The sequence below is a fragment of the Ursus americanus genome, chromosome 6, assembly GCF_024610735.1.
Source record: "Ursus americanus isolate L20-20 chromosome 6, mUrsAme1.1.p, whole genome shotgun sequence".
Lineage (NCBI taxonomy): Eukaryota > Metazoa > Chordata > Mammalia > Carnivora > Ursidae > Ursus > Ursus americanus.
Genome location: NC_142132.1, coordinates 26,164,359 through 26,188,864, shown reverse-complemented (window position 1 = coordinate 26,188,864; position 24,506 = coordinate 26,164,359). Strand labels below are relative to the sequence as shown.

The 24,506-nt window shown below is 51.3% G+C and overlaps 1 protein-coding gene across 3 annotated transcripts; it reads right to left on the bottom strand.

Moving 5' to 3' along the window:
- Positions 1–761: 761 nt before the first annotated feature.
- On the bottom strand, positions 762–14,350 carry LDB1 (LIM domain binding 1). Of its 3 annotated transcripts, none has more exons than XM_045802957.2 (11): positions 13,930–14,350; positions 5,800–5,902; positions 5,632–5,676; positions 5,444–5,519; positions 5,205–5,307; positions 4,860–5,032; positions 4,226–4,348; positions 3,892–3,975; positions 3,672–3,795; positions 3,329–3,471; positions 762–2,620 (listed from the first exon to the last, which is right to left on the bottom strand). In XM_045802957.2, exons 1-11 carry the CDS (start codon positions 13,952–13,954, stop codon positions 2,390–2,392), a joined length of 1,230 nt encoding a protein of 409 aa, XP_045658913.1. In that variant the 5' UTR covers positions 13,955–14,350; the 3' UTR covers positions 762–2,389. The 3 variants fall into 3 exon arrangements, with proteins under 3 accessions (XP_045658913.1, XP_045658912.1, XP_045658914.1); XM_045802956.2 differs by having other exon boundaries at positions 3,323–3,471; positions 13,930–14,197; XM_045802958.2 differs by lacking the exon at positions 13,930–14,350 and adding an exon at positions 8,464–8,595 and having other exon boundaries at positions 3,323–3,471.
- Between the last annotated feature and the right edge of the window lie 10,156 nt (positions 14,351–24,506).

Sequence of the window (24,506 nt, the reverse complement as noted above, 5' to 3'; positions counted from 1 at the left end):
GAGCAGAGGAATTAGTAGGTGCTAAGATCCCATTCCCAGCCTACAGCAGGGTGTCCTATCTTGCCAATCTTCTTTAATGGTGAGACAGAAGGGGACTTGTGAGGAGTAACCACCTGGAAAGGAGTCTAAAAAGCATGCTATTCTTCCTTCCACCCAAGGAGCTTCAGGCTGTCCCTAGCAATTGCACTTAGGCATCCTCCTCCATGTCCCCACCCAAAGTCACAAGCAGACAAACAATTCAGCTACTCTCTTACTTCCCCACCCAAGACCTAACACCAGGGGTACCAGCTCAGATTGCTCAGCTGGGCTGATAGGCTGGAGGCTGGGTAGGGGCAGGAATCTCACTGAAAAAACAGGACCAAGTCTCCCAGTCATTCTGACCACCCAAAGCTCCTCCAACCCAAGCCTAGGCAAGGACCTCTCCCGCTCCCCCAATAGTCTGATCTGGGGCCTACCATCCCAGGAAACCTGCTTCAGGAAGGCCACCTGTCTGGCAGCCCCATCGCAGTTGGGGGTGAGGAACAACTGTCCCAGAGGAAAAGGAAGTCAACTTTCGAGTGAGACAGGGCCAGTCTGGGACAGGAGGAGCAATGGCAGAAGAGTGAGGGGAAATGTGAGATGAGACTGAAGGGGGGATCCACAAGCTTAATTCCTACTTCCTTCCTAATAACTGGTCTTAGGGACTGTAGGAAAGGGAGGGTGGGGAGACTGCTTGGGACTGAGTTGTTATTAGGCATCAATGACCAACCAAGACAACACTCTCAAACCAAAAAGTCTCTTTATTGATCGGTACCATACATGACTCAAATGGCCCAAAAAAAAAAAAAAAAAAAAAAAAAAAGGCATTACATTTGGGGTGGGACATCCATCTTCCCCACCCCTTCCCTCAGCTCCTGACACAATACCCTCCCAACAGTGACAGCTGGAGTAAGGAAACTGGGTGTGGGGGACCCCAGAATCCAGAAGGAAGAGTGGGGGAGAGAGGTGGTGCTAACACTTCTGGAACTGGCCACAGGAAAAGGCAGCGAAGCCACAGAGCTGGGCCCAGACCCATGGGACCCTACTCCTGGCCTTACCCTGGGCCCAGAGCGTGTCCAACTGTGAAACAGAGCTGAGGATCCTGGCTGCTTCCCCCCTCCCTTCTATGAGGAAGGGAATGGAAGGGCTATTGGAGATGAAGACCCTTTACTTCAGCTGGGGAACAGAGGTCTATTGCTCCCAGGTGGGCTTGGAGCTGGGCCATCCTCCGTGGCTCCTTCCCCTCTGTGGAGGACAGGGGAGGACTAGATACAGTTTGAGGAGTTGAAGGGAAGAGAGTACTGGAGAGAGTGGATGAGCCCCTCCCCCTCCATCCCATGCCTGCCCCACTGAGACGAAACAAAAAACACCGCGACAAACAAGGCGCTCCCTTCCCTCCACACTTCCTGAGGGAGGGAGCCTCCCTTCCCCCCATCCAAGACAGCTGCTCTAGTGGAGGACTTGTCAAGAATATACACACCATGGGGGAGGGGGTTGGGGGTGGAATAGTGGGAGTCACAAGCACTAGGACAGCAGGCCAGAGTCCTGGAGAATGGGGAGACAGAGACAACAGCAGGGGGTTGTCACAAAGATGAGGTCATCAATGGCCCCCTACCCCAAGGCATGCCTTCCCCAACTCCAGTCACCCCAGAGGAAAAGGGAAGAGAGATGGCAAAGTATCTCCTTGGTCTGAAGCTCTCAAACTGTATAAAATGGTAATGCATACCCCCCTACCCCCACACTCACCTCCACCTGGGCCCTAAGCCCCACATTTACCAGGAGTAGGGAGGTAGCTGGACTTTTTAATAAGGGGAAGAGGGGGTACATGAGTGATTTTTTTTTAAACTTACATTTTTAATAATATTATTTTTTAAAAAACTTGGGAGCTGGGACAGGTGGCTGCAGGGAGGAGCCAGAGCTTTACCCCTCTACTACCAGCCACCTAAGGGAAGGTTTAGGAAAGGGGCACTCAACCAAGCCCCATAACTTTAAGTCCCTAAGGGTTGTGGGATAAACAACCCCAGGCTTGAAGGGGGTGGGATCAGGAGGATGGGGAACCCAGAACCTGGGGTGAAGATGGAGGCAAATGCCCTGGGGGGTGGTCAGGACATTTCTCAGAGGCCCAGGGTCCACGTAGGCATCCACATGAGTACCCCCTTCCCCCAAAAGGCTCTGCAGAGGCCAGGCCCAGCCCAGGGCCACTGGGGGGCAAATCTTGGCACCTGCCCCCAGCGAGTCCAGTTCCTCCCTGAAGTGGGTGGATGGAGGCTGCCCATTTTAGATGCTCAGTCTCTTCATTCTGTCTTCTGCTCCCTGGGACTGCGAGGGGTGGGGCAGGCAGGCAGAGCGCTGGGTGGCCATGGCAAGGCCTTTACTGGGAGGCCTGTGACGTGGGGTTCTCCGATTTGCTTTCTTGGCTGGATGGAGGCTTGCTGTTCCAGGGGCTGTTGGCGCCCAGGGCGGGGGAGTTGTTAAAGCTGTCCTCGTCGTCAATGCCGTTGGCCGCGTCAAACTGGGTGTTCTCCAGCCGGGTGATGAGCCTCTCGTCCTCGTCCCCGAACTCCCCGCCCATCAGGGTGGGCTCCCCCACCACCATCACATCCTGAGAGTGGCGGAGGTCCCCAAACATAATCGGGGCAGGGGCTCGCCCGGCCCAGGGCAGCAGAGAGCCCCAATACCCACCTAGGAAACTCAACACCCCCAACCCCTTCTCACCCAAATTTAAAACCCCAACTCCTCTGACACCCTCAGTCCCTGGAATCCTTCCCACTGAAGGACTGCAGAGCATCACAGCCTTTAACCCACAAACACTAGATTCTAGAAGTCAATCTACTCCTCTCGCTCCCTAGTTCATCTCCCCCAAACTTCAGGGGGCTCCTAAACTTCTGTCCACATATAAGACAGAGGAAGCAGATAAAAAAAAACCACCAATGGGGAAAGCGTGTGCATGTGCATATGTGCATATTCTAGATTCGCACACATTCAAATTCATGTGTCCCTCTGTCAGTGTGTGTGTCTGATGGTATGTGTGCCTCTAAGCTGTCTATCCTGAACATCCATGTTCTCAGGGCTGTCTCTGTCCTCTTTATGTCCTGGTGTTCTGTCTAGGTCTGTGATCACAACCATGGCATGTGACTGACAAGGACTCTCATCAGTGACAGGAGCCAGCCCATGCTGGCAGAGTACACCAGAAAAAACTGTCTTTGCTTCTCTGCCTGCTAGTGAGCTCAGGCTGGGACAGGGTCAAGGGTTAGGGGTCAGCAGTAGGGCAGCCCAGAAGAGAGAAGAAAGCCGAGATGCTTACAGGTACCTGGCTGGAGAGGGCGAAGGTGCTGGCTGGGCTTTTCTTCTTGCTGTTGCTGTTGTTGGTGTTGCCACCCCCCGAGCTCATGGTGCTGCCCCCTGACATCTTTCGTTTCCGCCGCTTGCTGGGCTGCTGCCGTGCGGGCTCCGCTGTGCCAGGGAAAGGAAATTCAGGAGGGGCAAGACCTCAGGCCCCCTGTTCCCCATTCTGACTCCAAAGGAGCCTGAGCCTACCCTGATCCCAACCTTGCAGAACCAGGAGCAAGGAAGGGGCTTCGCAAGGAGAGAGAAAAGGCGCTGGGAAGCGTCATCAGATGCTGATAAGAGGAGGGGCAGGTGAAGGTACTCACCGGGGGGTGCTACCATGCGCTGCCACTTCTGGAAAAGGCAGGTCTTGAGGCAGTCACGGGGGCTGAGGCTGTAGGTCTTGTGGCGGGACATGAGCTCCTGCATGGGCTCGAGTATCACACAGAGCTGAAGGGAGACCGGGAGGTGGGTGGTCAGGGGAAGAGCAGACATGCAGCTGACACCCAATGGGATGGGGCAGAAACTGGGTGATCAAGGACTCACTCGGAGGTAGTTGAGAGTGGAATTGGACAGCCCACACCGGGTGATATTTTTGGAGAGCTGATCCAACATCTGGGGGTCCTGGGCCTAGATGAGGAGAAAGGAAAGAACACTAGCACCTGGGCTGCATCTGCTCATCTGCCCTATCACTCGAGCCTCACGACACTCCTAAGAGAGAAGAGGGGCTATTACGAAACCCATTTTTCAGATGAAGATCGTCAAACCCTCTGTCTGAGGTCGCGGTCAAGAAATGACAGACCTTGTTCCAGCCACCCTTCCCACTGCCTGCCCTTTGCATCTTGGGTCCTTTGCATCTTGGGTCCCACCCACAACTCACATGCATGGCAAGGATGCTGCGGGGGATGAGCTCTCGGTGCTGCCGGATGCTGAAGTGCCACGTCTTTATCCGCATCATGTCGTCAAACATGAACTCTAGGTACAACCGGCCCTCCACACACACCTGGAGACAAGCTTGTCACATCTCTGCCCCCTCCCCACGTCCCTGAAAGTATACCTGTTCTCCCATTTGCTCACAACTCTCCCACTGAATATATTTCTGCCACCTGCCCATAAATCTGGGTGATAACTGACAAAGACCATTCCCTCATACACCAGTCACTCCCCCGGCCCTTACACACACACACACACACACACACACACACACACACACACACACACAGCAGAAATGTTGAACAGACCCTTGTCCTCTTCCCAAGTAGCTAATGATACACTCATCTGCTACAAGGTCAATGAGGGCAGGCTCTCGTTCATGGTGTACCCCTGCGGCCCAGAAAACCATCATGTACAAACTCAGTAAATGCCTGATGGATGCTGCAGGATGCCTGCCCTCCCTTCTCCTCTTGCCACTTCCCATTTTGCCTCCCTGGGGAATAGCTGGGTTATATTTTGGGAGAAAGGAAGGGAATAAAACCCAGGTGCTTCAGTGTTCCACATCCAGCTGGGTTGCTGACCTGGGTGAACATGGGTTTGCCGTGCTGGGTCACCATGCTGCCTTGGTCACAGTCGAGGGACACAAAGTTGCTGTGGAATGCCTCCTTGGGATGCTTAAGCACATAGTACAGCTCCGTAGCACCCCCTTCAAAGATGCTGCGGAAGTAGCGTGGGATCAAGGTCCGGCCAATGGCTGTAGAGATGGGACAAACTCAGTAGAACAGAAGGACCACCAAAGGGGTCAAGCAGATGCCATCATTGCCAAAACAGATCCCCAGAGACAAATACCTACTCCCAGTCCTTAGATGGACACAGGAAGTATTACTCTCACAGCAGAACCAGCAGGACCCCCAGAGGCCACTCACTATATCTCTTTGGTCCATCCTCCAGGCAGAAAGTGATGGTTAACATGGCATCATCCTCAAAGAACTCAGTTGTGAAAGCATCCCACCAGAGATTGTCACACTCCTAAGGAGCACAGGGCAGGAAGTTTGTTGTGTGTGTGTGTGTGTGTGTGTGTGTGTGTGTGTGTGTGTGTCAGAAGACAACCCACAGGGGTTCCCAGATGGTCCTCCCCCTCCCAACCCTTTTCCCCTGACCATACCTCTGTCCAGTTTTGAAGCCGTTTGTTAAGCTCAAATATTCTGTAGTCAGTTTGGTTGCCATATGGTGTGTGCCTCCTGGGGGAAGTAAAGAAGGGAGGTCAGTAGGAAAAGAGCCTCCCCACCCCCCCCACTTCTGCCTTCACCCATATAATGGAAAGCACCTCCCTCCTCACTGGACCCCACTTACCCAATCCCAGGCTCCAAGTATGTAGGCGGGTACATGGGAGTTGGGCTGTGTAAGGGAAGAGGCTATGAGAATGGGGGTGGAAGACAGGAATTATTGGGGAGTGTCACTCCCTCCCCCTTTCAGGCAGGACTCCATCTGAAGAAGGGATGGGAAGTGGATAAGACTCACCCCACATCCCGATCTAGCATGGTGCCGGGATGGAAGGGGGGGAAGGCGTTGCCGTTCGGGGGCTCCTTCGGTGAGTACAGCTTGAATGACTTTGAGGAACAACCTAGAAGGCAAAGGAAGAAAGGGTCCCCTTAGTCCCAAGGATCTTTCCTGGAAGTCTCCTAGACTGTGTGGACAGGGACTGGTCTTCCAGAGCCCCCAGAATGGGTGGACTAGGGGAGGGGGATGACCTTGAGGAACACCTACCTCTGCTTCTAATCTAGCTTCAATTTTTTTTTTATCATGAAACTAGAAATACTCAGCCCTAATACCTAAGACCCCATTTCTTCATGTGGCTGAGCCCTGGATGACAAAATTGAAGCTGGGAAGAAATGTCAATACCACAGAATAAACGAATATCCAAGCATTAGAATCTAATTTTGATAAATCCCCTGTTCGTCTGTATCATATTGTTCAATCATCACAACTACCTTGTGAGGTAGCAGGGTCAACTCTAAAACCCCCATTTTACAGATGAGGCAACGGAAAGCTTAAGGGAACTTGCCAAGATCATAGAGCTAGTAACTGGCAGAGCTAGGACTTGAGCCTAGATCTGATTCCTATATCCTGTAGTATTTCCACCCCTCTATTGCCCTCTGGAGACCAAGCTGGAGGAGGGGAAAAGGGGGGGGGGATTTGCCAACTCCCTGCCCCTCCTCCACTCCCAGGGTCTCAGGAGGGCAGGGGATAGAAAGATAAAGGGGAGTGGGTGCCTGCTGGGTGCCTCCCATTAGATAACCAGTTGGGCCTTCTGCCTCCCCCACCAACGGCCACTCCCTTATCAGCCCAGCCCCCTCCCCCACACCCACCATGGGTCTAGTATTGTCTCCAAACCAGAAACCCAAAGCCTCAACCTCCTTTCATTTCTGAGACTTGCAGTGGGGGAGGGAGACAGACAGGCCTCCAATAGATTCCACTCTACTTACAAACTTAGGCCTGGGAAGGAACCTAGGTTCCAGGGGGCTCAGTCTAGGAGGCAAGTGGTAACTAGACAGAGATCTCTGCTTCTGTGTCTCTGTGAATGTGCACATGTGTCCCCTATCCACCTGATGTACTATTTCCTGACTGGAAGAAGTATTACATTCATAGCTGGGTATGAACCAGGCATCCCTGCAATCCTATTCCCCCCTCCCAACCAGATAGGTGGGGAAACTGAGGCACGGCAACAAAGGTCCTAGCCCCAGTCATAGGTGCTTTCTGGAATCCCCAAAACTTGATTGCACATGGAAGGGTGACCATATAGGCTCTTTCTAAGCCCCCTCCCCAAATTAGATACAGAATCTCTTGTGTTCCTTAGGGGGAAGAGACAAAAGAAGACCCTGTGCCAACATGCATCATTTAATTATCTCTCCAGGGCCCCCTCCTTACAACATGAGCAAAAGGAGGGTCCCAGAGGGACCTACATTACACAGTTCCTGAAGGTGCCAAGACTCAGAGCCTGTGTGTGCCTGCACACGTGTGTGCCTCATCCTGCCTAGCAGGCTTCCACCCTCAGCTCGCCCTGACATGCCTTGCAAGAGCTGGAACCCAGCAGCCCCAGGCAGGATCAGGGTGCCTGCAACAGGCCCTCACCCTGCGCGCGATCTCTCACAGGCCACATCCACATACTCCCAGCACAGCACACTGCCTTCACAAGCCAGTCTGGACTGAATGAGGAGCCCACATCCTTAGGAAAGAGACAGTCCCCCCATCCCGCCAGTCCCAAGTCTCCCCACTCCATAGACAAGTAGACTAAGGCCATGTTGGAAGCCCCAGCTCCCAGAGCCTACCAGAGGCCAGGTCTGGCCAATGAACCCAAGAGTCTAGATTATGAGACCTGGCCCTTGCCCCCTAGCTAGGCCATCCTTTCCCCAAAAGCATCACTGCCCCTGCCCCACAGTTTCAGGGCTACTTGAAGAAATGTGTCAGCTCAAGACCCTCAGGAGAAGAGAGGCAGCACACCTGGGTTCCTCTCTAATTCTGAAAAAAGTTTCAGAGCTTCAATTTCTTTCACCAGAGACCTGACAGACATTGCCTGGGGCTGGGTAACAGTTCTGAAGAGCTAAGGCCCAAAGCTCTGAGGCCTCTATTTACACCTCCAGTGAATGGACACAAACAAACTCAGCATCTCTTCAGAGCCATAGCAACTCCCAGTAGCCCCAGCACAAGGGCTTGGGAGTGAGAAGAGAAGGGGAGGGAACATCACCCAGACCATCTGTCCCTGTTGCTGCCTGTCCCCAGCAGCAGGGGTAGAGGGAGCAAAATGGGGGTGGGGATGAAGGGGATGTGTCATCGGCCTTGGAGTCAGACATAGCCCCCCCCCCCCAACACACACACAACCTTTAGCAATCTGGGAGCCCTTGGAGGAGGAAGAAGACAGGAAGAGCCCAGAACTAGTAAAGTTTTCTCAGGATGGAAGCTGCATCCTGTGGCTGAGGGGGGCACCTCCAGCTGGGCATTTCCATGGTAACCAGCCTGACCTGAGGGCAGGCCCCCTCCCTTTAGGGGCTGACCATAGGTCAGCAGGCCTGAGAGCCCTGGCCTCTCTGAGCTGGGGCACCTCTCCCCCAGCTAGCATACCGGGCCTGGGCCAAACCCAGGATCTTCCACCCACCCCCAATAGGCTTGCAGGGTGCCCAGACTTACCTGGGAGAACTGAGGGGGCCAGGAGAGGTGCAGGGAGCGGCTGGAAGCCCAGAGGGGCCTTGGCAGGGGTGAGAACTGAGGGGGCCAACTTCAGCCGCTCATGTCCCGAGTGGGACAGGCAGGCCTGGCTGGGAGCTCCACTCCGCGGGCCGCACAAAGACTCGCACGCACAGCCTTGGCCCGCCCCGCGGCGGCCACAGCCCCGGGGGAAAGTTACAATGGCCACTGGGCCGGGGGCTGGGGGCCAGGGGGCCGGCCTGGGGGGCGGGGGGCCGCGGGGAGTCCGGAGCCTTCTTTGTTTGCAAGGTTTCCCTCAACAATGGCTGCTCCGCTCTTTCCTCTCTCCTCCTCCTCCTCCTCGGCTCTCCCCGCCACCGCCTCTCGCTGCCTCTGCCTCCAAGCAGCCCGCCCGCCCTCCCCAGGCCAGCAGGCCCCTCCGCCGGGGCAGCAGGAGAGGCAGGGCCCGGCACTCACACTCACTCACACTTGCACACGCACAGACACACGCAGCGCCCGCCGGCTCCCTTCCTTTTCTCCCTTTCTATCCCTCCCTCCCCGCTCGCTCTCGGATCTCCGAGCCTCTCTCAGAATGAGGCCCCAGGGCGGGCGGAGGGTGGAGCTGCCCCCACCGGCCCCGCCCCCTCCCTGCGAGGAAAGAGGAAGAGGGAGAGAGGGAGGGAGGGAGAGACGGAGGCAGGCAGGGAGGACTGCTGAGAAAAACAAAAGAGAGACAGAGACGGAGAGAGACGAGAGAGACAGAGAGAGAGAGAGAGAGAGATGGAGACAGAACACGTCGGGCCTGGAGAGACCTGGATGGAGGGGAGGTGTGTGGGGCCAGGACCTGAAATGCCTCCAGCCCCCCTCCCCCCTCCCCAAGCCTGGTGCTTAGGGGTAAGCAGGCCACCCAGAGCCACTGGCAGGGATGGAGAAGGGTGATCTCCTCTCTGGAGACTCCCAGAATCTTCAAACTGCCTCCCCAATGTCCCCCAAATCTCTCTTCCTCTCCCCTGTGATCTCTCAGGTGGAAGGCTGGCCGGAGCTGCCACTCTGGGCTTCAGCCGCTGGTGAAATCCCAGAGCAGCTGGGGGGAGCCTCCAGGGGGTTATTTTTGACAGAGATACACTCTGCTTCAGTGGGTAAACAGTGACTGGAGGGAGGGGGACACTCCAGGCTCCCTGTCCCCAACCCAGCTAAGCTCCTAACCCCCTTCCCTAGCCCCCAACCACCCGAGTCTCTTGGGTGCAAGGGAGAGAGGCACTGTCAGAGCTAGCAAAGGCCCATCTGCCCACCCAAGGGTCCCCAGAAAGGACCTAGTCTGCTGCTGAATCCTCCCCCCAACCCAGGGAAAAAAAGGTATGTGGTTACTGAAGTAGGGCCTGTTCTCCAAAGCAAGGGGGAGATCCCAAGAGAGGAGGTGTTTCTAAAACTTGGGTAGTGGTCCAGGCCCTACTACCTGGATAGAGAGGAAAAAGGACACACACGGACACACACACACAGAGGGGGTACAGTCATATAGACCTCCTACTGCTTTGCAATTTGAGTCTCTGCTCCTTATTCCCTGCCCCCCCAACCACATTCACACAGCCCCACAGCAAGATTTCTCATGCCATACACACTGGTTGATCGTGCAATAATATTGCACCTGGCTCTGTGAACATCCTCCACAGATAAATGACACATCTTACTTTCACATAAATCAGTACCTGATACTTCAAATGCTAAATAAACCCGAACCCAGGACACACACACATACATAGTCTATGACAGCCCTGACTTCTGTACACACTGGGACCTGTGACACATGCCCTTTGACCCCAGTACACACACCCAAACTGCATTATACCCCCAGAACCTGTGACAGACTATTACATACACACCCTGTTTGTTACCCAGGAACTTACCCCATAAACCACCCTCCCTGAAACCTGCATCCATTCTCCATCATGGTCTGACCATATGATATGCTCCAGCTTTCACAAACAGACTGAAATGTATGACATTCAGCCAGACCCTGCAACATACTCCCTACAGCCAGGAACTGATACATTCCATTGACTCCCAAATTAACAGCCCAACTCCGAGATGACCACACTTCTCCCCTACTGATAGGACAACTCCTGTCATTTGTTTCGTGCCTTTAAACTTTCCAAAGTGCATTCATAGCCAGTACCTCAAGAGATCCTTACTGAATACAGGGCCAAATGTGATGCTAACTTGAACAGATCAGTGAGACAGGATGGCCTGAACTGGAACCCGGGACTTCCAACCCCACTCATACAAGCCCAGCCCTGGGGTACTGCAGCCATTCCTATTCCCTTCCCCCTCCAAGGAATGGCCACTCCAGGCCCCAAATGACTGTCTGCATGAGGAAGAGGGATGGGTGTGTGCTCTGGCTTCTGTCCCCAGTTTAGAGCTCAGAACTCCCACCCAGTTTGTCTCCTCGAATTTCAGAAAGAAAGGCCCCTAAATACCAAGATGTATCAGGACTCTAGCCCATTACTCAAAAAGGGGCCCTGCTCCTGGTTCCCCTTCTCTAGCAAGTCTGCTCCTCTCTCAGTTCTGACTTAATTCCCCGACTTGCACAGGAGCAGAAGAGGTCCAGCTAAAGAAAGCAAATCTAAGTTGGAGTTAGAAGGCCCTAAAATTGGGGGGGGGGCACTGGGGAGAAAGCAGGGAGCAGCAAAGAATGACAAAGGTGATGAAGGAGAAAAGAGGAAGAGTACCAGTCCTGGAGGTGGAACTCTGAAGGGCAGCAGCCTGTCCCAACCCACAGGATAAGGTACCAGCACTGCCCCCTGCCCGGGCCCCTGGAGCTCCCTGACCCAGGCCTCCAGTGTGCCTGCCCCCCTTCCTTTGTCTGTGCCCGGCCTCCCGTTGGCCTGGCGCTCTGCCATCCTCCTCTCCTGGCTCCCAGCCGCCACCACTGCTGCCTCCTCCCCTCCCCCTACTCCTCCCTGCCTTAACCCTTCTGAGCCACATGCTGCCCCAGACAGGCCCTGGCTCCCTCAGCAACCTGCCCTGCCCCAGTGATGCCCTTTAGCAGAGGTTCTCCTTGCTTCTGACCAAATCTTCAGAAGCTATTACCTACCCCAGAAGCACTATGGGAGCTGGGGGGGTGGGGGTGTGTATGCGTGTATCTTGTGGTGTTTCCTTCCGCGTTTGCATGTGTGTGGGTCTGCCTGTGCTCTGGCTTCCCTCAGTCACATGTGTGGGGCATGTGCTGTCTCTGCTGGGCTGGGGGAGGAGGAGGAGCCGGGAGACAGCAGAGCACAAAGGAGAGACTCAGACAGGCAGGCAGGCAGCAGGCAGGCGGCCTGCCAGGGCGCCTCGGCCCCCACCCCAGGCCTGCTCAAGTTGGGGGGTGGGTCTTTGGGCCTGGACTGTACACACTGCCATGATGCCCTTGTATTCAACCATGTGCTCCCACCCATCCATACAAGCCTGGTCCCCTCCCTTACTCCAACTCCTAACATTCCCCACCACCAGGCCACTCTCAGGCCCCTCCCCATTTGGTTCTCCTTGAAGTCTAACCTCCATCCATTCTCTGTGGTATCAATCCATACAACTTCTTCACATTCAGGGAAAAAACACCCCACTCTTAGCCATCTTTTGCTCCCCTTTCCTCCAGCCAGGCCACCCAGACACACAAAAGGAACATGTCTTTTAAGGCACTGACAGAAGCTGTCCCCCCTCAAACACACCCCTGTGCATGGGTCCTCTTCCTGTCCCCATGCTGCTCCCAGAGAAACTGAGGGGGAAACTTTCTCCTTTCTCCTACTGGACCCAGGTACCCTGCCTCAACTTCAGGACCAACAATTCATCTACCTCCAACCTGACAACCCTTCCATACCCACCTCCTACCCACTATTTGCAGGTAAGACTCAGTCCTCTAGCTTGTTCAGAGCCTTAGTTTCTGCTAAGTTCATGTGTGGTGATGGAGGATGAAGGCCATGGGGAGGACTCACAGTGTGGATGGATCTGAATGGGTACCCAGCATAGGGCAATTATAAAGAAAATACACATATAAACATGCACACCAAGCTGGAAGGAGCAGGAATGATGGGGCCAGGCAGGATTCCAGCCTGGCGAGCTCTTCTCTCTCCTCCTCTCCCCCACCCTCTACAGCAGGAGCCAGGGGTTCCCACACCCGGATATTCCAGGATCCTCAGGCTCTCTCTACCAGTCCTTCCTCCCTTAAGGGCCCCATGCCCCTTAAACGTCAGCCTCAGCAAGGCACTTTAAATGTGTACCCAGCCCAGCTTGGCCTGTGTCACATGATTTTCAAGGAAGCTTCCGCACTGGCAGCTTCCCTTGGGAATTGTGTGTATATGTTTGCGTGTGTGTGTGTGTGTGTGTGTGTGTGTAGTGGGGGGTTCAGCTGTAGGATATGGGGCTCCCAGAGAACGGGGCATGTGGACAAGCAAAGGATCCAAACCAGGCTAGATTCTGGGACACCTGACTTTCAGAAGAAAGCTAACTCCAGCCTGGGACAAGAGGAGATGTTGCACATAATTCAAGAACCCAGAGTCCTGAGAATGAGGATAGTGTTCTGAGGCCTTCTGAAGACTACCTCTCCAGTCACAGCCTCTTTTCTCCTGGCAGTGAGGTAGAGCCTTCCCCCTCCCCAGGAAAGAACTCAGACCCAGGCTGTCACTAGCAAGAGCTGATAAATGTTTTGGGGAGACAGGGATCTGGGCCTGAGTCCTCTCCCAAGTTCTCACTTTGGGGTCAAATATTGCTCCCCTGAACTCGACTCCCACAAATCACTCATTTCCTAACTTGCTTGGAGCTGCCATATTCCCCCTCCCACTAGGGTGGAGATGCCAGACCCCGAGGGCCCAATTATCTGCCCCCCCCCTCCCCAGAGTAGCTCCTGTCCCTCAGGAGGACTAATCTTCCCTGGCAACAGGCAGGAAAATTTGGAGGGGGGGGCAAGATGGGCCCCAATCAATCCCTCCCCCCAAACACAGTCCTCAGAAACGGCCTGGAGGGGGTTATCACAAGAAAAGTAAGAGGGAATAGGCAGCAGGGAAGGGGGGGCAACCCAAACTAGCCAATCACAACTCTATGATGACCTGAGGGGGGGGTCAAAAGTCCAGACTCACTTCTGATTGGCTAACACCCTGGAATTCTGGGAATTTCAGCCCCCCAAACCCCTCCTCAATTAGCCTCCCCCACCAAAACACGCTCGCGCGCGCGCGCGCGCACACACACACACACACACACACACACACACCACACACACACACAGACTACCCCTAGCACCCCCTCCCCTGCCTCTGGGCTGCTGCGCATTTGCATTTGGGGAGAACCCTCCCCCGGACTAAGGCCCCGCATACCCCTCTCAGCCCCCGACCTCCGCCATGTCATCGACGCCCCCCACACAAGTTCTCGCCAAACAAGGGGTGAGGGATCTGCCGGGAGGGCTAAGGAGGGAGGGGCCGGGCGGCCGCGCGCCCCACTCACCAGGACAGGCACAGCCCACTGACATCTTCACATCGCCCGCCGCTGGGGGCCCAGCCGAGTCACGGTGCCCGCCCCGCGCGGGGACAGGCCGGGCATGAGCCGCCGCCGCCGCCCGCGGCCCCGCTGCCCTCGCCGCCGGCCCGGCCCGGCCTCGGCCCGGTGCTGGCGGCCCCTGGCTGCAGCGAGGGGCCTGTCAGGCGCGGAGCAGACAGGAAGGAAGCCAGGCAGGAAGGCGAGCTGCCTCTGCGTGTGTGCGCGCGGGTGTGCGTCTCCGGAGTGTGTGTCCGTGTGTGCGCGTGTGCGTGTGCGTGTCTGTGCGCTCCCGCCGCCCTCCCCGCCGCCAGCGCCGCCGCCGCTCGCCCCCTCTCCCTCCCGCGTTCGCTCGCGCTCTCGCTGTCGTAGGCGCCCGTTCTCCAGCCCCAGCCGGGCTGGGCCGGGCTTTATTAATATGCTAATTGCCTGCTAGTGGGAGGGGAGAGCCGTGTCAAAGTGACCCGGGCGAGCGCGCAGCGAGCGACGACGTGCGTGCGCCGCGCGGCGGGCGGGCGGCGAGGGGCCGGGAGCGTTCAGGGAACGGCATGCATGTGACGCAGCTTTTAAAAAAGGAGTCGGAGGCAGAGACCCCAAAGGGGAAGGGCGGGGGGAAGAATAAGAGGCGAAGCCTCACACTCGGTGTCCGTCCTCCTGGCGCCGCCGAGTTGGGAGCGTCGCTGAGCCGAAGCGGGAGCCGGGAGTGGGGGAGGCGGAGCCAGGGTGGGCCGTGAGGTGTAGCTCTCTTCTCCACCTCGGCGGCGCTCTGGGAGGGAAAAGGGACTGCCGACCACCCCCCGCCCATGCTCTCTGAGACCCCAGTTTTATTCTGGAAAGCCCTTAAATCCCACCCACCCCCACCTGGGCGGGGAAAGCACTATCCTAATTCCTGTAGCAACCCAACTCACCTCCTCCCTAAATTAACCACCCCTTCCTTGCCTGCTGGACCAGTTAGGACTAGAGCCAAAAGGGTTAATTAAGTGGGGTCCCCGCCCTCCCCCGCCTAAGGGCTGAGATCTGCGTTTTCCTGGGGGGAGGGGGGCAGTGGAATGACCACCAGGTTGGACTGGGGAGGGGGTAATCCGCAGGCCATCCTTCCCCCTTGCGGGCTCTGACTCATCAGTCAAGACACTCTCCTCCCTTCCCCCTTTCTCCATCCAGTCTCGGCCTCCCCCCATTCCCCCCTCGCCTGAAAGCTGCTCTCCTTTGAGGGCCTCGAGACTGGGAAGAACAGGAAGCAGACCTCTCCAGTGCCCGCTACCCATAGGGGCTGAGGCTTTGGGGGGGGGGAGTCTGCACGGTCAGTGTGAAGAACACTCCCTCCCCAGGGAGGAGCCTCCCAACCTTCAGGCACTCCTCAAGGACTCCCCTGCCCAGTCCTAGGAAGGGGGGGGGGGTTCCATCTCCATCCCTTCCCAAAAGCCCAGCCTTAGCTGCCTCATAAACAGGAAATACCTATTAGCAGGGAAGAGGGAAGGGAAGGGAGCTGTCTGGAAAAGAGAGCTGGTCCTTTCCCTTCTGGGGGGTCCCTAGCTGCCGGCTTAAGCTTTAAGGTGGGCTCCAGGAGTAGACACTGGGGACCTGGCCTGGTGTCCCCTCTCTAGGGCATCTGGCCGAGACTGGGTAGGGGATTCTCCTCCCCTTTGTACTTGGGGGAGGGGGCGCTTGATAGCCCCCTCTCCTTGCCCAGCGTCTGCACAGCTGGCTTGACTGGCTGGGGGAGGGTTGCAGATGTGGAGGTTCCAGTGTTTATGAGACCCCTTCTCTCCACCTTTGTTTTTGCTGAGGGAGCATGAAATGATGGGCAGATGCATAGTCTGGGGATTGAAAAGAGGGCCTGCCTGAAGATGCGGACCCCCTCCATATGCTTAGGAGAGGGTGGGGGAGGGGAGCTGTGAGCACAGCCACACTCTGAACTCCAGCATTCCCATCCACCTTGTGGATTCCCCCACCCCAAGGGTGGGAGGGGAGGGGGTAGCTGCAGAGAGAAGTGACTGAAGCCATCCATACATACATACAGGTATCTCTTTGGCAGCATCCCCTGCCTGTGTCTGTCTCCTCCTCACATTCCCCCAGGCAGAGGTCAGCACTAGAGGGAGTAAGGGGAATCTAAAGCAACAAACCCATGCCTGGAATTTGGGATACCTAGGTTTGCCCCTCATTAGAGCAAATAACTTTGAGACAACTGACTTCCCTACTCTGAGCTCTGGCCTTAGCCCTTGTAACTGGTACCTGCAGCTTGGTGAGAAATCAGTAGACAAGGTATGCCCAGTCACTTAGCCTGATGCCAGCCATGTAGTCAGTTCTCGATTTACTTTAGCCTTTTCTGCTTTCTGTGAGGTTATCGGTTATTTCTAGAGTATCAGGAGTGGCCTGGATTGACTGGAGGATTAGAGATTGTGGAGGAGAGGGACTGCCTGCTTTGAACCCTTTCTTTCTCTACTGTCCATGAGGTTGCCTTCCCCCAATCCTGTGACCACTTACCCCTGAGGCCACTCATTCCAAACAACTAGCTTGGCCAGATTCCATGGTGATCACCAATCACCTGGGTGGACAAAGGGGCCAGCAACCCACTGGATAGGGACTTTTCCTCCTCTGACTGAATCTGAAGTTCCCTTCTAGATTATACATATAGAAGTTGGAAGTCAAGGAAGAAGCAAAAATGTGTCGAGCATACAGTATGTACCAGGCACTGTGCTAGGTGTTTCATACCTGAGATCCCACTTACTTTTTCTAACGACCTTAGGAGGAAGAAGGTGTTATTACCTCCATCGAACAAGCAAGAAAACTGAGATTCAGAGAGATTAATAAATTTGAACTTGTCTGTAAAACAGTCTTCTCCCTCTTCTTGTCTACTAATTAGTTAATGCCTCCTTTAAACCTCAGTTTCTAGCTTCACCTCCCCTGGGAAGGAACCCCCACCCCCACCCCAGCTGATCTAATGGCCATGTTTTCTTTAAGGAAATACCATCTCAGTGCTGTTGAATGGGTGATTAAGGTAAACAGTTCAAGTCCTCCTGGAACCAGACTTTAACAGAGGTTAAGTATCTTGCCCAAAGTCACACAGCTAACAAGTACTCAACCCAGTGCTCTTCTCCCTGTCTTACTTCTAGTATGGACCAGACCTGGGGAAGGAGAGGACATCTTTGGGGCAGTTTTCGGAAATGGTGCAGACAAAAATGGGAAGTTACAGCTGCCTAGCAGATGACCTGGGGTGTGGTAGGGAGGCAGTGAGCCTATGTAGAAGGTCTTTAATATAATGGCATGTCCTGGACGATGGCAAGCTTAGCTGATCTGGGTGAATGAATATGAGCACCTAGTATTTTTTCTCTTTTTGAGGTGAAATTACATGACATAGATTAATCATTTTAAAGTGAACAATTCAGTGGCATTCCAGTATTTTTTAAGACCAGTCATTAGAGCAAGATGGACTGTAGACATGGGATGAAGTGAAGTAGGAGGTACTGAGGAGAAGAGGTGAGGTGAGGAAAGGGGAAGGGGAGAGGAGCCCTACAGAGAGGCAGGCAGCAGAAGCCACTAGGTCAGCTTGTTCCCAGAAAGAGGTGGGCTCCTGTTTCCAGCTCCTAGAACCTGTCCCATTCAACTCCCTCTCTTGATCTTGACCTTGTCCTGCTCTATTTTCTCCCACAGTTCTTTACCCCTGAAACACCCACAGATATTACCGGCATCACTCTCTTTCAAGGATGAATTTTCTTCTTCCATCCAGGTAGTAGATGATCTGTGTCTTGTTAATGGCTACATCCCTAGCACCTCACAGAATGCCTAGAACCTAGTGTACGTCCTACAACTTTGTTGAATGATATAAGAATTTGGATAAGACTTATCTTCCCCTGCCCCAACATACAATGCCTTTCCCTCTTGTCCATTTACCATCATTATCACCATCACCATATACAGTGACCACTTCTTTCTTTGCCAAAGCAGTTTCCTAAAGTGCATAAGAAACTCCCAGGAAGGGGTGCCTGACTGGCTCCGTCGGTAGAGCATGCAACTCTTGATCCAAGATTGTAAGGTTGAGCCCCACATTGGGTGTAGAGATTACTTTAAAATAAAATCTTAAGGAAAAAAACACCAACAACCTCCCAGGAAACCTGTTAAATATTCAGAAGGCCCCACCTTCAGATGGAAGAAATCTCTTCTCTGGAGAAGGAAGAGGATCTAGGTAGTCTGCATTTTAAAGAAGTTTCTCTGGTGATTCTTATGCATGCCCATATTTGGGAATAGTTCTTTTTTGTAAAAGGGTTTCTGTCCTTCAGAGCATTCCCACCAAGTGGTTGAAGCCTATTCATTCATTCCTCCTTCAATAAGCACCTGCTTAGAACAGGTGGAGTAAGGAACCTCACTGTGTGCCTCTGCCCAAATGGTTCAACCCTTCCTTAGCCTCCATTTTTTCCTCAGTAGAAGGGGGATAGTAATTGCTTTTCTAATTCTTTCAGGGATATTGCAAGGATCCAATGACCTATGACAGCAAGCTGAAGACTAAACCATTCCTCAAAAGTGGGTTTTGGGGACTAAAAATTAAGCACCAAAAGAGACAGCGTCTGAAAGTTTGCAGCTCCCTGGCAGAGTAATTGCAGTCCAGGTATATTAATGATCTAATGCTGTGGAACAAGTTACCCTCAAATTCAGCATTTTAAGGCAACAAATTCTTGTTATTTCACTCAGTTTCTGAAGGTCAGGAATCCAGGAGTGGCTTAGCTGGTGTTTTAGCTCAGGTGCTCTCATAAAATTATAGTTAAGCTGTTGTCGGGGTCTGCAAGGTGTGACTGGGCTTAGAGAATCTGCTTCAAGTTCACTCTCATGGTTGTTGGCAGGCCTCGGAGCTTCAATGGCTGTTGGACAGAGGCTTCAATTTTTTGCTATGTGGGCTGTCCATAAGTAATGGGTCCATGTCCGCAACATGGCACATACTTTCACAGAGAAACAAGAGCACCTGGGCTGAAAGCCTCAGTCTTTTCGTAACGTAATCTCAGAAGTGATATATCATCATTTCTACTTCATGTTATGGGTCACACAGACCAACCCTGCTACAATATGAGGTGGGGGGGGGCTAATAAGAGTGTGAATAACAAGAGCCAGAGATTATTGGGGGCCATCTGAGGGTTTCCAGCCACACCATGTCTGGTCTTCAGTGTTGCAGACCTAGAGATTCAATTTAGGCAGTGAATCAGAATACATCAGATTCAGGAGACTGATTCGCACAGATTAAACACACATGAAACATTATCTTGGTAGACTCTCCCTCTTCTCTGGAATACTTTAGTTAAACTGGTCTTCCTTTTGAATACAACAAATGGGTATGGGTTCCCACTTCAGAGCCTGTGTGCTGACTGTTCTTCTTACCACAGAATGCTCTTTGAATGGCTAAGTCCTCCTTGTGCTTCTGGTCTTACTTCAGATGTCTCCTCAAAGGCCTGACCTGTTCATATAAAAGTGTTCCCACTTACCTTTTACATTCTTCATCCCATTTTAGTGGCTCTCTGATATTATTTTCACTCTTTATTTACTTGCAGATTGTCTCCCCAGTAGAATTTGAGCTCCACTAGGGAGGGTTTTTGTTTTTGTCTGGGTTTTGTTTTGTTTTTTTGTTTTGGTTTGGTTTGGTTTGGTTTGTCATTGCTGTATCTCCAGTGCCTAACATGGTGCCTGGCATATAGTAGGCACTCAATAAATAAACCAGAGTGCTGATTTGTTAATTCATACTGAAAAATATGTCATGTGAATTGGGCATTTTGTCTCACTTGATCAGCACATATTCTCAACATAGAAAATGATATGGGAAATCAGTTACTATAATCAGGTGAGTCTTTGGTGAGCATGGAGTCAAGCAAGGACACGTGATTGGAGGGTCCCAAAGTTTGGTGGCTTATTAGGTTTTACTTTTTTTTTTTTTTTTTTAGATTTATTTATTTGAGAGAGAGAGAGAGAGCGGGGGAGAGGGGCAGAGGGAGAGGGAGAGAGAAAATCTTAAGTAGACTCCCTGCTGAGCACGGAGCCCGACCTGATGCAGGCTCCATCTCACAACCCTGAGATCATGACCTGAGCTGAAATCTAGAATGGGACACTCAACTGACTGAGCCACCCAGGTGCCCCTGTCCTTTTATTTTTTAATTTAAAAAAATGTTTTATAAAGTAATGTCTACATCCAATGAGGGGCTCGAATGCACAATGCTGAGATCAGGACTTGCGTGTTCTACCAATTGAGCCAGGCAGGCAGGCACCCCTGAGGTTTTCCTTTATGGCTCTTAGAAATGCACTGCCAGGACGCCTGGGAGGTTCAGTCAGTTAAGCGGCTGCCTTCGGCTCAGGTCATGATCCCAGGGTCCTGGGATTGAGTCCCACATCAGGCTCCTTGCTCAGTGGGAGCCTGCTTCTCCCTCTCCAGCTCTCCCTGCTTGTGCTCTTTCTCTCTCAGTCTCCCTCTCTGTCAAATAAATAAATAAAATCTGAAAGAAAGAAAGAAAGAAAGAAAGAAAGAAAGAAAGAAAGAAGAAAAAAAAAAAGAAAGAAAGAAGAAAGAAAGAAAGAAAGAAAGAAAGAAAGAAAGAAAGAAAGAAAGGAAGGAAGGAAGAAAGGAAGAAAGAAAAAAAAAATGCACCTGCCAGGCACCTGGCTGGCACAGTCGGTGGAGCACATGACTCTTGATCTTGGAGTTGTGATTTCAAGCCAATGTTGGGTATAGAGATTAATTAAAAATAAAATCTAAAAAAAAAAAATGAAAGAAAGAAAGAAAGAAAGAAAGAAAGAAAGAAAGAAAGAAAGAAAGAAAGAAAGAAAGAAAGAAATGCACCTGCCAAGGAGACAAGGAACCATGACACACCTGTCTGGGTGGCACTGGAGATCCAAAGATATATTCTTTTTTTTTTATTAAAAAAATAATTTTATTTATTTATTTGACAGAGTGACAGAGAGTGAGAGGACACAAGCAGGGGGAGCATAGGGGGAGAGGTAAAAGCAGGCTCCCCACTGAGCAGGGAAACCAATGCGGGGCTTGATCCCAGGACCCTGAGATCATGACCCGAGCCAAAGGCAGACACTTAACTGACCACCCCAGGCTCCCCCAAAGATATATTCTTATCTCTCTCTCTTTTTCTTTTTTCTTTTTCTTTTTTTTTAGAAGAGAGTGAGCACAGGAGGAGCAGAGGGAGAGGGAGAGAGAGAATCTCAAGCAGGCTCCATGCTCAGTGTGGAGCCCAATGTGGGGCTCCATCTCACCACCCTGAGATCATGATCTGAGATGAAATCAAGAGTCAGATGCCTAACCGACTGAGCTACCCAGGTGCCCCTATAGATTCTTATCTTTTGGGGTAGATTCCATACAGATATCAAACTTATGAAAATAGATTGTTTCATCAGATGATGAAAAAGCATAAATGGCACAGCTTTCTGCTTTAACATTAATCTTCTTCCTGAAACCCAATCACCAGAGTAATGACCATAATTAGAGCCCAAATTGCCAGGATTTACAGGGCATTTCTTAGAATTTGTTTCTTCTGGGCTGCTCTTTCTGCTCACGGGTCCTGTCCCAGTGCTATAATAAAATCACTTTTTGGGAGAAAAAAAAAAAAAGAGTATGTTTCGTCCATAGAGGAATAATTGTGCCATCCTCTATTGGTTCTTAATGATTTCTCATAGGCAAATTATTTCCAAATTATTGGAAATAAAATTCAGTGTTTCCCTCATTTGACAATTTTATGAAAAAATGGTGAACAGATTCAGTTTCTGAATTTATGGCTTTTAAAGCCTATTTGGAAAGACAAAACTAATACACTTGAAATATTAAGAAAATAAAAAGAGGTTGTATTAATCTACCAGGGCTACCATAACAGAATACCACAGACTAAGTGGCCTAAACAACAGAAATTTATTTTCTCATAGCTTCAGAGGCTGGAAGTCCAAGATCAAGGTACTGGCAGGGCTGGTTTCCGGTGAGACCTCTTTCCCTGGCTTGCAGGTATCTCTTCCTCTTCTGACACCAGTCCTATTGGATTAGGCTCCCATCTTTATGTTGTCATTAAATTTAATTACCTCCATAGAAATTCTATCTCCAAATACAGTCATATTTGGGGCTGGAGCCCTTCAACATATAAATTTTGCCAGGAGGAGGGGAAGAGGGTTACAATTCAGTCCATAGTAGAGGCCCTCTCCTCTCATTAATATGTGTGTGTGTGTGTGTGTGTGTGTGTGTGTGTGTGTGTGTGTGTGTGTGTGAGAATATATATTGATACAACCTTCCTAAAGGGCAGTTTGGCATTATCCACCAAAATGTCAAATGTATACCTCCTTTAACTCGGAAATCTCATCGGAGGGAAACTATTCCATAGACAGAATGTACAAAAGGGCAAAGATACATATACACGTGTACAAGAATGTTCACTGTAACTTGATCTGTAATAGTGAAAAATTTGAAATAACTTAAATATAATTTAAATAGTAGTATAGTCATATAATGGAACTGGTACTCACTAAGGTATCAGTAAATAAGATCTCAGTAAAGACTAATATATTGTTACCCGAAAAAAAAGCAAGTTGTAGAATTAGACGTATGGAATGGTCACATTTTTTTGGGTAAAGACTTTTTTTTTTTAGGGGCGCCTGGGTGGCACAGCGGTTAAGCGCCTGCCTTCAGCTCAGGGTGTGATCCTGGCGTTATGGGATCGAGCCCCATATCAGGCTCTTCCGCTATGAGCCTGCTTCTTCCTCTCCCACTCCCCCTGCTTGTGTTCCCTCTCTCGCTGGCTGTCTCTATCTCTGTCGAATAAATAAATAAATATCTTTTAAAAAAAAAGACTTTTTTTTTTTAAAGATATTTATTTATTTATTTCTCAGAGAGAGAGAGAGAGCACAAGCAGGGGAGTGGCAGGCAGAGGGAGAAGCAGGCTCCCTGCTGAGCAAGGAGCCCTCTGCAGGACTGGATCCCAGGACCTCAGCTCATGAGTTGAGCCAAAGGCAGACGCTTAACCAACTGAGCTACCCAGCCGTCCTGATTTTTTTTTTTTTAAGTAATCTCTACACCCAATGTAGAGCTCAAACTTTCCCTATATATTTTTACATGGATACAAAAAGTGTGGATGAATACATACCAAGGGCGACAAGGATTAAATCTGGGGAGTAGAACTGGAATTTGCAGGCCAAGAGCATTTTTTATATAGTTTTATATATAGTTTTGTGCTATTCGAATTTTCTTTTTACACTTATTTATTTGAGAGAGAGAGAAAGAGAGAGAGAAAAAGAGAGAGCACGCGTGCACACGGGGTAGAAAGAGGGGCAGAGGGAGCGGGAGAGAGAAACTTAAGCAGACTCTGCCCTGAGTGTGAGCGCAACTGGGGCTAGATTTCAGGCCCCTGAGATCATGACCTGAGCTGAAATCAAGAGTCAGATGCTTAACCGACTGCACCACCCAAGTGTCCCTGAAATGGTGTTTAAACTTTTGTTAATAGAAAACTTTTTTAAAAATAAGAAAATGATAGGAAGGAGCTTCTAAAAGGCAAATGAATGACTAGCAGTGATAGTGATGGACGGTGGAAATATAGAGAGGGATCATGGTTGGTTGGGATGATCAGAAAAGCTTTCCTGGATAAAAGAGGGCATGAAAGATGTTTCCAAGTTAGAATATTCCAAACAGAAAAACAAAGGCAGGAGAACACCAGTTGTCCTTGTAGGACAGCAAGATGATGTGCAACAGCAGGAAATACCTTTGGTAATGAGGTGCCAATGTGGGTTTCTGAGTAGCCCAGAGAGGCCCCAAGAATGTGGTGTTTTAAGATTAAACTCTACAAACTGCCATTTATAAGATAAATTACTAGTAGATATGTAATGTGCAACATTACATAGCTAATACTGCTGTATGATATATAGGAAAGTTGTTAAAGAGTAAATTTCATCACAAGGAGAAAAAAAAATTTATTTTACCTATGTGAAGATGGGTTAGCTGAACCTATTTATGGTGCTAATCATTTCACAGCACATGTAAATCAAACAATCATGTTATATGCCTGAAACTTACACAGTGGTGTATATCAATTATTTCCTAATGAAACTATAAATAAAAGAAGATTAAACTATAACAACTAAAAAAGATTAAACTAGCAGTAGTGGCGCAGTATGAGATTAGGTGAAGGTTAGCTCCCAGAGCGCGGGTGCCCACTAGGGGGTGCTGATTCAAAGCATAGGCCCACTTGGATTTTCTGGTAAAAGGAAAGTACCGCATTATAGAAGGTCAGATAAAGAGGGCGTTTGGACAGTTGGACAAATTAGGAAAATAAAGAGATGAGTAAATGTTAACCCTCCCCTTACTATCTCGCGCTCCCCAACCCATAGAACACAAAACTATGCATAACAGTATGACTGTAGCACGTGCCGCTACGGCTCCGCTTAAAGCAACTACTATTCCCAGGCTCCGTTGCGAGGCCAGGGACCTCTTCCCAGGTGCGAGTGGGTCTCGCCGCAAGGCCTTTTGGGATCCGTAGTCTTGCAGTGTCTTCCGGGAATTGTAGTTCCTTTCCTACAATCTGCGGGGCGAGGCG